Below are 13,024 nucleotides of genomic sequence, written 5' to 3'. Positions count from 1 at the left end.
CGGCATCTGTAGCAGGGTGTAATAAGTCTTGCTGTTAATAGTACAAGCAAACTAAGTAAAAATCAGTGGAATAAAGTTTTAAAAAAAAAACTTTTCCCATTTCTCATGTTTTAAAGTAAAAAAAAAAAAAATGGTATCAATGATACAAAATATTAAAATATTGCATTTAATATGCATGATGAACGCTGTAAGGAAAATAAAACTGCCAGAATTGCATAACTTTATAAAGTAATCAGCTCCTAGAAGAGACATTGAGCGCTGCAGCCTCTTCCTAGACCAGTGACATCACTGTGTATGGGTCATGTGGCCTAGTTGCAGCTCAGCCCTATTCAAGTCAATCGGGCTGAGCTGCAATACCAAGCACTGCCACTATACAATGCACGGCGCTGTCATTGGGAAGCAGCTGGGAGTCTGCATCGCTCATCAGAGCTCCGGGGAACACAGCAGCTCCTTGAAAAGGCAGCAGGGATGCTGGGACTTGGATTTTTCTAGGATAACTCCTTGAATCCACGCCAGTTACTATGTAGCCGCCTTCATACAGCATTGCTGGTGACAGTGCAATTTTTTTCCATAGTTTACCTGTAGAACTTTGAGTTAACTATGAATGGAATTAAAAACTCATTTGAAGGTAAGCATTGATCCAGCTCAGTAGTGAAATCCAACTTTTATTGTAAATCTATTAAATATGTACAGAACAGAAGTGTAGAGGTCACGCCATTGCACTTCAGGTGCAGCATGCCCCTTTAGTATGACCTGCCATGACTAAGGGGTTGTGTTACCAGTAAACGTTCTGTACACTTGTACTCTTTAGGCCCCTTTCACACGGGCAAGATTTCCGCGCGGGTGCAATGCGTGAGGTGAACGCATTGCACCCGCACTGAATCCGGACCCATTCACTTCTATGGGGCTGTGCACATTAGCGGTGATTTTTACTCATCAGTTGTGCATTGCGTGAAAATAGCAGCATGCTCTACTTTGTGCGTTTTTCACGCAACGCAGGCCCCATAGAAATTAATGGGGCTGCGTAAAAAACGCAAGCAAGTGGAGATGCGGTGCGATTTTCACCCATGGTTGCTAGGAGATGATCGGGATGGGGACCCGATCATAATATTATTTTCCCTTATAACATGGTTATAAGGGAAAATAATAGCATTCTTAATACAGAATGCTTAGTACAATAGGGTTGGAGGGGTTAAAAAAATAAATAAAAATAATTTAACTCGCCTTAATCTACTTGTTTGCGCAGCCCAGCTTCTCTTCTGTCTTCTTTCTTCAGGACCTGGGTAAAGGACCTGTGGTGACGTCACTGCGCTCATCACATGGTCCAGTCACCACAGGTCCTTTACCCAGGTCCTGAAGAAAGAAGACAGAAGAGAAGCCGGGCTGCACGAACAAGTGGATTAAGGTGAGTTAAATTATTATATATTATATTTTTTTAACCCTTCCAGCCCTAATTTACTAAGCATTCTGTATTAAGAATGCTATTATTTTCCCTTTATAACCATGTTATAAGGGAAAATAATACAATCTACACAACCTTGAACCCAAACCTGAACTTCACTGAAGAAGTTCGGGTCTGGGTACCACATTCAGTTTTTTATCACACGCGTGCAAAACGCATTGCACCCGCGTGATAAAAACTGAACAACGGAACGCAATCGCAGTCAAAACTGACTGCAATTGCGTACCTACTCGTGAGGGTTTGCCGCAATGCACCCTGCACCCGGGACGCATGCGGAGCCAAAACGTGACGCCCTTGTGAAAGAGGCCTTACATTTTTTTTTATGGATTTCCAATAAAAGTTGGATTTTATTTGCAAGTTGGGAGCTGGATAGATGCTGCCTTCCTGTATACTACATTGGAATGTAGGTAAAGGATGGTCACGGTGACCTGGACTTCTTTACTATGCTCTAATAAATAATGAAGTCAGAAAATGGCGATTTATGTTTGGTTGCATGCTTATGTTTCTGGGTTGTTGCAGATGCAGAAGTACCTTATTATGATCCCTCATTCTCTTAGCCAGAATGGGAGCAGCTAAAAGAGTGTCTCTGGAGAACCCGTCTCATCCCTGCATTTCACATTACTCAGCCTATTGAATGGTAATGTGCAATGAAAAACTTGCTGTAACAGATTACAGTGGATTGCTGGGGGTTCCAGCAGTGGACAGCCTGTCAGGAGTTTATGGGCAGGGATTTTCAAGATCAGTTTTTCCACCAGTTTACTATAGTCTTTATCAACCAATCATATATTCGTTTTTGTTAGATTTTATGACTTGAATTGCAATTCTAGCGATGTTTGATTCTTGTAGGAGATGCCTCAAACTGAGCAAATTGCACAGGCAATAGAACTGCCAACAAGTGTGAATCCTGGAAAAAGGTCTCATTCAGAGGTGGAGGATTTCGGCGTCTCTCTGGAACAAAGGGAAGCAGAATCATTTGTGGTAAAGAGACTATGCGGGAACCAGGATAGAGATGAAGAGAAGACTGATCAGATCCCTCTGCTGGTAATATATCCCTGAATTCACCTTAGTCCATTTAACCCCTTCCTGACGCAGCTATTTTGCATTTTAGTTTTTTTTCTCCCTGCCTTCCCAGAACCATAACTTATTTTTATTTTTCCTTTCACTTAACCATGAGGACTTGTTTTTTGCGGGACAAGTTGTCCTTTCTAATGCCAATTGGGGGGGAATTGGAAAAAAAATGCAATTATGCCACAGTGTTATGTGTTTTGTTTTTACAAGTCTGGTAAAACTGACTTGTGCTCTTCATTTTCCAGGTCAGTACCTTTACATCAATACCAGACTTGTGTAGTCTTTTTTAATACTGGAAAAAAAAAAAAAGTTTGAATTTTTTTTTTTTTTTGTGATTGCCTTATTCAGACCCCCATAACCTTTTTATAGCTATGTCTACAGAGATGTGTGAGGGCTAATTTTTTGCGGAACGATCTGTAGTTTTTGCTAATATTTTAAGTTATGTATGACTTTTTGATCATTTGGTAAGTGATGGAAAAACGGCGAATCAGCCATTTTTTTTTTTTTTTTTCCATTATGCCATTCACTGTATGAGATTTTGCATGTGGCGATGCCCATTATTATTTTTTGTTTGTTTTATTTTGGGGAAAGGGGGTGATTTGAAATGTTTTTGTTTTTAGTACTTTTTGTTAGGTCCCCAATTGCACACCAACTTGCAATCATCAGGTTGTAATTTGTATAGAACAATGGAATTTGCTCTAATATTCTACACAGAAATCTCCATATTACAGTTCATTGCTGCCACCTGCTGGCCCGAACTTTTTAAAGAGCACCAGGAACCCTTTTATTTTGGTTGACCATCCCTGTTTTGCAAGCAGCTACAAATGGTTACCTTTATGTTCCAAGTAAAGACTCTGTGTTCTCATTCACAGCACTCTATAATGATCCCGGCTGATGCTAAATTAAGATGTAATACCTGTTACTTTTTTTTTTTCCCCATAAAAAAACTGTGTGAACATATGAACTCCATGCAGGTGTCTTTGGTCAGATTCAAACCCAGGACCCCAGCACTGCAAGGCAATAGTGATAACCACTAAGCCACCACATTTCAATCTGTAGTATTAAAGGGGTTAACTCCTCATATTTGCCATAAATGTCAGATGATTTTGGGTACCACCTCTGGTACCCACACCTATCTCCAGATTGGTGCCTTCAAAGTGAATGGAGAGCACTTTCCATGCACGACCACCACCTGTTCACCACCATGGGAGTTCTGAAAATAGCTGAGTGCTATTTCCAGCAGTTCCATCGCAGTGAATGGAGCCGTGGCTCAGTTATTACTGGAACTTACAGAGTGATGAATGCCAATATGCCATCAATATCTGAGATGATCCAACCCTTTAATGTTCAATTTTAATTTTTGTGCTAACCTCAGAGGTATTTACTGGCCTCATTACGTAATCTAGAGCTATTAAGGAAAACTTTAATGTGTCCTTTATTCTTTTACAGGGCTGCTGGGGGGATATTCCATCAGAGTCTGTGGTGTCTGCTAGCACCACTGAACAAGAGCACACAGGATCTGTGAATTTTAAGCTGCCCGACACTGCACAAGAACTTCGTACAGCCTTTATCTTGGCAAGAAAAGAACAGATTGAAGTGGTAAGATTCCATTCTGCAGAATTCAAATAAAGCTGTATTCACGGGCTGTAGAGGCCCAACAGACTGAAGCCTACCAGTCTACATATCTTATAAGGGTCCTTATCTCCGGTACATCAGACATCTCAAACTCTGCCAGATACATGTGCCTCGCATAGAAAAAAATTTCAGTTGATGGGCCATGTTCATTTCAAATACGATATAATATAAAATTATTAATAGAATACAGCACCACATACCTCTTACATCCAGTGACGTCTTCTCTAATGTCAAGGTTCTCTTTCCTCATCTTCTCAGTTCAGACCAGACCACATTCACATTTCAGCCGCGTCTCGTCTCTGCAGAGATTGGCGCACAGACATCCTAGGTTTCTCACTTTTCCATCATCCTCCCCCCAATACTGTGCCAGCTGTGCTGTCCAATGCCCCCAAACATGATACTATAAATATAACGGTGCCATAAAGATTGTCCACACATAGTAATAGTGCTCCCAGACTGCCCTCAGTAGTAATAGTGCCCTCTATAGTACCTCCAATAGTGATAATGCTCGCCTAGAGTGCCCCCACAGAACCCCCAGTAGTAATTATGCCACCATGGTGCCTCCAGTAGCAATTAGGCCCCCATACAATGCCCCCAGAACTAACAAGGTCCCTCTATAACGCACCGCTTTAGAGCCTCCATTAGTAATGTGCTCCAACCTATATTTCACCCAGGCAGCCCCCCTGACTTGAGTATCGGAGCAGTTTATGCTCCGATGCTCTCCTTTGCCCTGCGCTAAATCGCGCAGGGCAAAGGCATTTTCAAGAGTTCCGGTGACGTACTGGGCTCTCCATGGGGCTGCCAGGAAGCCTGGTGACGTCAACGGCACTGATGGGCGGGCTTTAGCGCTGCCCTAACCAGTAAAACTGCTAGGGCAGCACTAAAGCGCACCCATCTGAGCCGGTGACGTCACCGAACACACTGCCGGGCGAAAGCTTACGCCCAGCAGTGTTATTGTAAACAAAAGAGCCTGTGCCCTGCGCAATCTAGCGCAGGGCAAGGGAGCGTATCGGAGCATGAGATGCTCCGATGCCAACATCAGGGGGCTGTCTGGGTGAAAATAAGGCTATGTCCGGGATCAGCTCTGAACTCTGACAACCCCTTTTAAAGGGATTGTTATCCGATGTCTCCAACAGCCCCCCCAATGTGCTGGGCCGCTCACAGGTAATATACACTGCTCAAAAAAATAAAGGGAACACTTAAACAACACAATGTAACTCCAAGTCAATCACACTTCTGTAAAATCAAACTGTCCACTTAGGAAGCAACACTGAGTGACAATCAATTTCACATGCTGTTGTGCAAATGGGATAGACAACAGGTGGAAATTATAGGCAATTAGCAAGACACCCCCAATAAAAGAGTGGTTCTGCAGGTGGTGACCACAGACCACTTCTCAGTTCCTATGCTTCCTGGCTGATGTTTTGGTCACTTTTGAATGCTGGCGGTGCTTTCACTCTAGTGGTAGCATGAGACGGAGTCTACAACCCACACAAGTGGCTCAGGTAGTGCAGCTTATCCAGGATGGCACATCAATGCGAGCTGTGGCAAGAAGGTTTGCTGTGTCTGTCAGCGTAGTGTCCAGAGCATGGAGGCGCTACCAGGAGACAGGCCAGTACATCAGGAGACGTGGAGGAGGCCAACAACCCAGCAGCAGGACCGCTACCTCCGCCTTTGTGCAAGGAGGAACAGGAGGAGCACTGCCAGAGCCATGCAAAATGACCTCCAGCAGGCCACAAATGTGCAAGTGTCTGCTCAAACGGTCAGAAACAGACTCCATGAGGCTGATATGAGGGCCCGACGACCACAGGTGGGGGTTGTGCTTTCAGCCCAACACCGTGCAGGACGTTTGGCATTTGCCAGAGAACACCAAGATTGTCAAATTCGCCACTGGCGCCCTGTGCTCTTCACAGATGAAAGCAGGTTCACACTGAGCACATGTGACAGACGTGACAGAGTCTGGAGACGCCGTGGAGAACATTCTGCCTGCAACATCCTCCAGCATGACCGGTTTGGCATTGGGTCAGTAATGGTGTGGGGTGGCATTTCTTTGAAGGGCCGCACAGCCCTCCATGTGCTCGCCAGAGGTAGCCTGACTGCCATTAGGTACCGAGATGAGATCCATAGACCCCTTGAGACCATATGCTGGTGCGGTTGGCCCTGGGTTCCTCCTAATGCAAGACAATGCTAGACCTCATGTGGCTTAAGTGTGTCAGCAGTTCCTGCAAGACTAAGGCATTGATGCTATGGACTGGCCCGCCCGTTCCCCAGACCTGAATCCAATTGAGCACATCTGGGACATCATGTCTCTCTCTATCCACCAACGTCACGTTGCACCACAGACTGTCCAGGAGTTGGCAGATGCTTTAGTCCAGGTCTGGGAGGAGATCCCTCAGGAGACTGTCCGCCACCTCATCAGGAGCATGCACAGGCGTTGTAGGGAGGTCATACAGGCACGTGGAGGCCACACACACTACTGAGCCTCATATTGACTTGTTTTAAGGACATTACATCAAAGTTGGATCAGCCTGTAGTGTGTTTTTCCACTTTAATTTTGAGTGTAACTCCAAATCCAGACCTCCATGGGTTGAAAAATGTGATTTCCATTTTTTTATTTTTGTGTGATTTTGTTGTCAGCACATTCAACTATGTAAAGAACAAAGTATTTCAGAAGAATATTTAATTAACTCAGATCTAGGATGTATTATTTTTGTGTTCCCTTTATTTTTTTGAGCAGTGTACTTACCCTGCTCCCTGTGCCGCTCCTGGTCCCTGCACCGCCGCTGTTGCTTCTGTCTGTACACGGACAAAATAAATCCAGTGTCGGGAGGGGGATAGCAGCCAATGCTTGCACACTGTCTCTCTGGTTGCCTGGGACTGCTGGAGTGTGCATAGGCTGGCATTTTTCCTCCGATAATGTGCTAGCACGACCACCACTGCTGGATTGCAGAGTTGTCAATCCCTGGAAACGAGCAGTGTATAATGTGATGGAAAAATTAATCAAATCAGCAATGGAGGCAATATGGACAATCACAATACATCAGCAAGTGCCTTCATTTACTTTCTATACATGATAAATGCCTTGTGCTGAAATTAGACAACACCCTTTAATCCTCCTGTAGTGACCCTGTATTATAATGTCCACCCCTGTAGTGCTCCGGCCTATATTAATGCCACCAGTAGTGCCTCATGTTTTGTAATGCTACCTCTTTTGTGCTCTGGCCCATGTTAATGTCCCCAGTAGTGCCCACATATTGGAAAAAATACACTTGCCTGACTCCCGTTCTCCATTATCACTGTCTGAGATACAGGCCAGAAAGTTGCCAAATCCTGATGCTGCAGGCGATGCCATCATCACGGCCTCCTGAGCTGGGTTTCAGGCAGCACGATGACGTGGTCATGAACGGTAGCGTGTGACCACGTCATCACACGGCCTGATACCTGGAGTAGAAGTTCGCTGTGATGTTATTGCTACCTCCTGTGCCGTTCTGCTGCCTCATAGACTTCAGGTCAATAAAGCTGAACAGTTGGGATGGGAGCCATAGGCTCATCTCACCTCATGGTCGTGGGCTGCAGATACTTGTCTCAGGGGCTGCCTGTTCGAGACCCCTGTTGAACATGGACAGATAATTGCCTGTAACAAGTTCCGTCCAATTAATTGGTGTTCATTAAAAAGAGCACCTACATTGGCCAATTATAATTGTTTGTGTGACTGTTAATTTCCATTATTGTCTGAAGTACATCCACACTGTGATATTTTCTGATGTGTTGTTTCCTCAGTAGTTAATCCATGCCTGACCCTTGGATTTCTTTTTTAAACCAGGTATAATTTTTATTGAAATAAAGCTTTTGTGTGCAATAAAACCCATTCCCAAAATAAAGGATTGCACACAATGCATTTAATTTCACAGTGACACATGCAGTAGTACCCACCCTTGGATTTCTACTTCAAATCTACACTTTGCTGTGCAGAAGATCAGCACTAGGATTAGACCCATTGTCATGCTGTGGTTCTAATTCTCACATTTTTCTGCCTGAAATAAATAACATGCCTGTTATTTTTGTGGCTGATTTTTCACGCACGGCATCAAAATTCCCTTGCAAAAAATTTCCAGTGCATACGATCAATATCTGTGTCCTGCAGTGAGGAGAGAGCGTGTGGTATGTGAGCACTTTTCTCTCATCATTCTAGTTATAAGCACTCGAGCCCCCACCAATCAAAACTTTTTAGATATTCTAAAAGTTTTGCCAAAGTACAGTACAATGCCACTAAGGGCACATTTGCAACAGTGTTTTTATTGCACTCAAATGGAAAAAAGTTGCCAAAAATAAGTCATATGGTTTGCATGGCTGAAAATCTATATCAAATCTGTATCAAACCTCAGTCTGTATCAGATCTCAGATTAACGTTTTTACTGCATTATTCCGGGTTGCCAGCCCAGATCGTGTGCACCAAACCTGTATGAAGGTGAGATGATCCAAATTTATTTTTTATTGTTATCAATCAGAATAACTACCCGGATCAACTACATATTTCCAGAAATCTCATCACTATATTTAAATATAATTACAATCAAGAAATGCATCCAGGCCCTCTTGAACTTTTTTTTTAGGCAGTTCACCATCAACTACTCATTTGACAGAGTTTCGTAGTCTCTCTGCTCTTACAGTGATATAGGCTTTCCTACTTTTACAAAATGAAAACTCCCACCATGCTCTTTCCCCGAAAATAAGCCCTACCCCGATAATAAGCCCTAGCACTATTTTGCAGGATTTTTGGAGTAGGCTCAAAATATAACCCCTACTCCAAAAATAAGCCCTAGATACAGTAAGATCCTCCAGTGCTAGGTTATGTCGCGTGACGTCATGGTACTGTAGCTAGCCTTATACAGGACGGTAGCAGGCACGATCCACTCATCCAATCACTACTGTAGATGCGTCTACTGACTCCCGAGATACTGTACCATAGAGAGGGCACGGTGCCACTGTCAGTGTCTCCAGAGTTCCGCCTCCCAAGTGCAGAGAGGAGAGGGCACGGTTCCATTGCCTATGAGAGAGCATATCGGAGAGAGAGTGCCACCCACTGACACTACGCCACCAATTGTGATTGTAAGTTAGGGTTATGGTTACTATGGTAACCCTAACCATTTAGATTTTTTGTTCAAGCAAAATAAGCCCTACCCCGATAATAAGCCCGAACCCTTTTTTTTCAGAGAAAAAAAATAATATAAGACCCTGTCTTATTTTCGGAGAAACACGGTAGATGCACGCTGTCATAATGGGAGTTGTAGTTTTGCTGGGCAGCTGGAGAGACACTTTTTATCCTGAGTATAAAAAGCTCATTGGAGAGATCTCTGGACAGTTTGTTATACATATTTGGTGCAGTAGTACAAGTGCATAGTGTATATGGGCACTGACTTGGTCAGCCATATGGGCGTAAGATTTTTGCTGTCTCCTCAATCCTTTTTCACTTTCCTTCCAGGCCTTTGCTCAAGACTGCAAAACGTTTTCCTTTGTTGCCAGCACCTTACTGAAAAAAGATCCCTCTATGGAGACTGCTGTGATAAGTGCCCTGCGCTCCAGCCTGCAGGAGATGGCTGGACTCTGTGTGCAAGAACTGAATAACTTTATAGACCAATATGACTCGTCTGTCGGCTGATGTCTTAGGGTTAATAATCTTGTCCATTTCTTCTCACTATTTCCCAGTCAACAAGAAAGCTTGCAGACTGGGAACTGACTTGTGTTTTCTTCCTGTGAAATAAACAGTGTTTTGTTAGATTTTCCAAAGAATTCTGCCCCACAGAATAAGTAGGGTGAAAAATGTAAGAAATAATGGTATGTTGTAAAAGACTGTCTAATCTATCCCATATATAATTATGTTATGCAGGGAATGAGCCAGAGTTATTTGTATTAAAGGTTTGATACACATCATTGTGTGTTGTCTGGTGCACGTTCCAGTGACTACTAGATTTATCAATTATTTTCTAATCTTGCGCACTTGGAAATCTTTTCTTCTTTTATGTTTTACACTGGTTATTACGTAAGGATGTAAGAAAGTATGGATGGGCACTCTTATACGGAAATATAGGACAAAATGTATTATAAAACTTGTAATAAAATTACAATATAATAAAGCAACAATGTGATAAAATACAATATAATAAACACAATTGGAGAAATTAATGTATGCACAGTTTAGGCGGAGGCTGATAACTCAAAACATCCTCACTCTAGTTTTCCCAATGTGGATCCGTTGGGTCCTGGAATTTAAGGGGGGAGGATAAATTATGTGGTCAGCCTTCGCTTAATTGGGTGATGTGTCTCCTACAAATTTCATATATGATGAATGTCACACATCGATCCTAAAAAAATTCATATATAATGAATATCACACACCAATCCTAAAAAACACACCAAATGTGGTGGTACAAGTCAGTCCTATATTTGAATAAAAAGACGCACGTATGTGCTAAAATGCCGCTGAATATCCTGTATTAATGTAAGGTGTATCCGAGGGTAACTATACAAGTAGCGCTCCACATATGTGATATTTCATCTGCGCTTAACCCTCTTTGCAAAATATGTCCAGTCTCTGTTGTATCAGCAATATATTGTTGCGATTCATCCAGATAAAAGAAGTCCTTAGTATATAACTAAATACAGTTCGTTCTTTCCCCTTCTAATAACTTGATGTAATGCCTCATGAGTTTTTACCCACTGTGTGGGCTTACCTTTACCTGTATTCTTATTTCGCTGGGACTTGCGAGTAAACCTTTACTCCGTGCTGTATGCCGGCATCAGAGGCGGCTCTTCCAATAGGCCACTTAGGCCGCCGCCTAAGGCCTCGCTCTGGCTCCCACCAGCACCAGACAACACTGCAACCACAATTTTATTGGCTTCCGGGTGGCCTGGGCCCTGCGCAGTGCTAAGCGGACTAAATAAGACTGAGCCGCCGCGGCCCAGCCGCTCTGAGCCCCTCTGCACTCTGCCTCTTTAAGAGAGCAGTGGCTGCTGGGGATGAGGGCTCGGAGCGTGCTGCCGCACAGGCCCGTCTTCTGACTGAACGCAACGCCAGCCCCGCCCTCAGAGCGCTGCGCAGCCACAGGGGAGAAGGAGCCAGAGCCCTGCCTCACCTCAGTGTCCCTGTCTGGCTGCCACCGGCGCCCGAAGACAGACAGTGCGTGGTGCCCGAAGAAGGCCAAGGTCAGGTGTGTGTCCTGCTTGCTGCTGTGCCCATCTCTTCGGGGGGGCAAGGGGGGTCCGCTCGATGGGATCCCCCACGATCTCCTGTATGGTACTCCGGATCTCCTTGTGCCCGGAGTGGTGGTCAACACTCCCCCTCCATGTATCTATGGGAGAGCCGCAGATACAGCACTTGTGTATCTCCAAATCTTCCATAGAGATACATGGAGGGGGAGTGTTGACCACACCACCGCTCCGTGCGGTGGTTGACACAGCTTATTTCTTGAGGACTGAGCCGGGGAGCCGTACGGGAGATCACGAGCATCCCAACGATCTTTGTGGGGGACTCATGTTCGAGTTTCGCCTAAGGCCTCACAAAGTCTAGAGCCGCCTCTGGCCGGCATCCCGGCTACGGAGTTTGTCGCGTCCCACGTGTCTCTCACAGCTGTTTCCGAGATCCGACTCTGTGTGAGGGTCACGTACTTACAACTTCAGGCGCAGGTAGATGACGTCTTGAGGTCTTTGTGAAGTGGCAAAATTCCTTTTTTCTTTTTCTTTATAGTGCACTTGTGTCCATGAAAAGCGGGGTATTTATCCAAGATTCTACACCAGACGCGTTTCAGGGAGACTTTCCCCTTCCTCAGTGGCATACCCCGATTCTATAGATCAATGTGATTTATACTAATTGTCGGTCTTTCTCAAGATCCGATCTGGATCTGAATTGTATCCAAAAGACCGGTCTGGATCAGATTTCTGGATGTCGTTTTACATTCTTGCGGTTTCAATGCGGCATTTTCCATAAAGGTGCGTTTTTTCTGCTATGTTTGCAATTTTATATTTATAGTTTAGTCTATTTGTAATTGCTCAATTGGGACAATCCATTCTTGTGTTATAGTCCTTAATGTAGGATGTCCTTTGTGTTTATTTTTCAATATAGGTTATTGCTGCCATTTATTCATTAGAAACAATACATAGTACTAAATATCAGATATAAGTAAAATTCAAACGGTAAAAAATATATAAAAGAGATAGATATATATATATAGATATATATATATCTCTATATATATACATACATATATACAGTTGTGTTCAAAATTATTCAACCCCCACTGAAATTGAGTGTTTTGGCCAGTTTGACATTGATTTTGATCATTTCAGTCATCTTGTTTACAATTAAATCAAAGAGGCCCTTGTAAGTCAGACAAATATAACATAACATTTATAATGAAATAACCACAAATGTCTTTTCTGTGCTCACATCATTATCAGTTTTATTCAACCCCCAAGTGACATTGAATCTTAGTACTTAGTACAACATCCTTTTCCAGTTATAACAGCTTTTAAACGTGAAGCATAGCTTGACACAAGTGTCTTGCAATGATTTACGGGTATCTTTGCCCATTCTTCTTGGGCAAAAGCCTCCAGTTCAGTCACATTCTTAGGCTTGCGCGCTGCAACTGCTTTCTTTATGTCCCACCAGAGGTTCTCAATCGGATTTAAGTCTGGTGACTGCGATGGCCACTTCAAAATGTTCCAGCCTTTAATCTGCAACCATGCTCTAGTGGACTTGGAGGTATGCTTGGGATCATTGTCCTGTTGAAAGGTCCAACGTCTCCCAAGCCTCAGGTTTGTGACGGACTGCATCACATTTTCATCCAATATCTCCTGGTACTG

The 13,024-nt window shown here is 43.6% G+C and overlaps 1 protein-coding gene across 1 annotated transcript in view; it reads left to right on the top strand.

Annotated features, from left to right (window-relative positions):
- Positions 1–10,093, top strand: part of LOC120995103 — a 29,011-nt gene extending 18,918 nt beyond the window's left edge. The window contains exons 6-8 of the mRNA XM_040424111.1: positions 2,309–2,503; positions 3,980–4,129; positions 9,648–10,093. Coding sequence (XP_040280045.1) covers positions 2,309–2,503; positions 3,980–4,129; positions 9,648–9,824 — 522 coding nt within the window. The 3' untranslated portion in view covers positions 9,825–10,093. The remainder of the gene's footprint in view (positions 1–2,308; positions 2,504–3,979; positions 4,130–9,647) is intronic.
- Positions 10,094–13,024: the final 2,931 nt, after the last annotated feature.

The sequence above is a fragment of the Bufo bufo genome, chromosome 3 (genome assembly GCF_905171765.1).
Source record: "Bufo bufo chromosome 3, aBufBuf1.1, whole genome shotgun sequence".
NCBI classification, from domain to species: Eukaryota; Metazoa; Chordata; class Amphibia; order Anura; family Bufonidae; genus Bufo; species Bufo bufo.
This window is presented reverse-complemented; position numbering and strand designations above follow the sequence as displayed.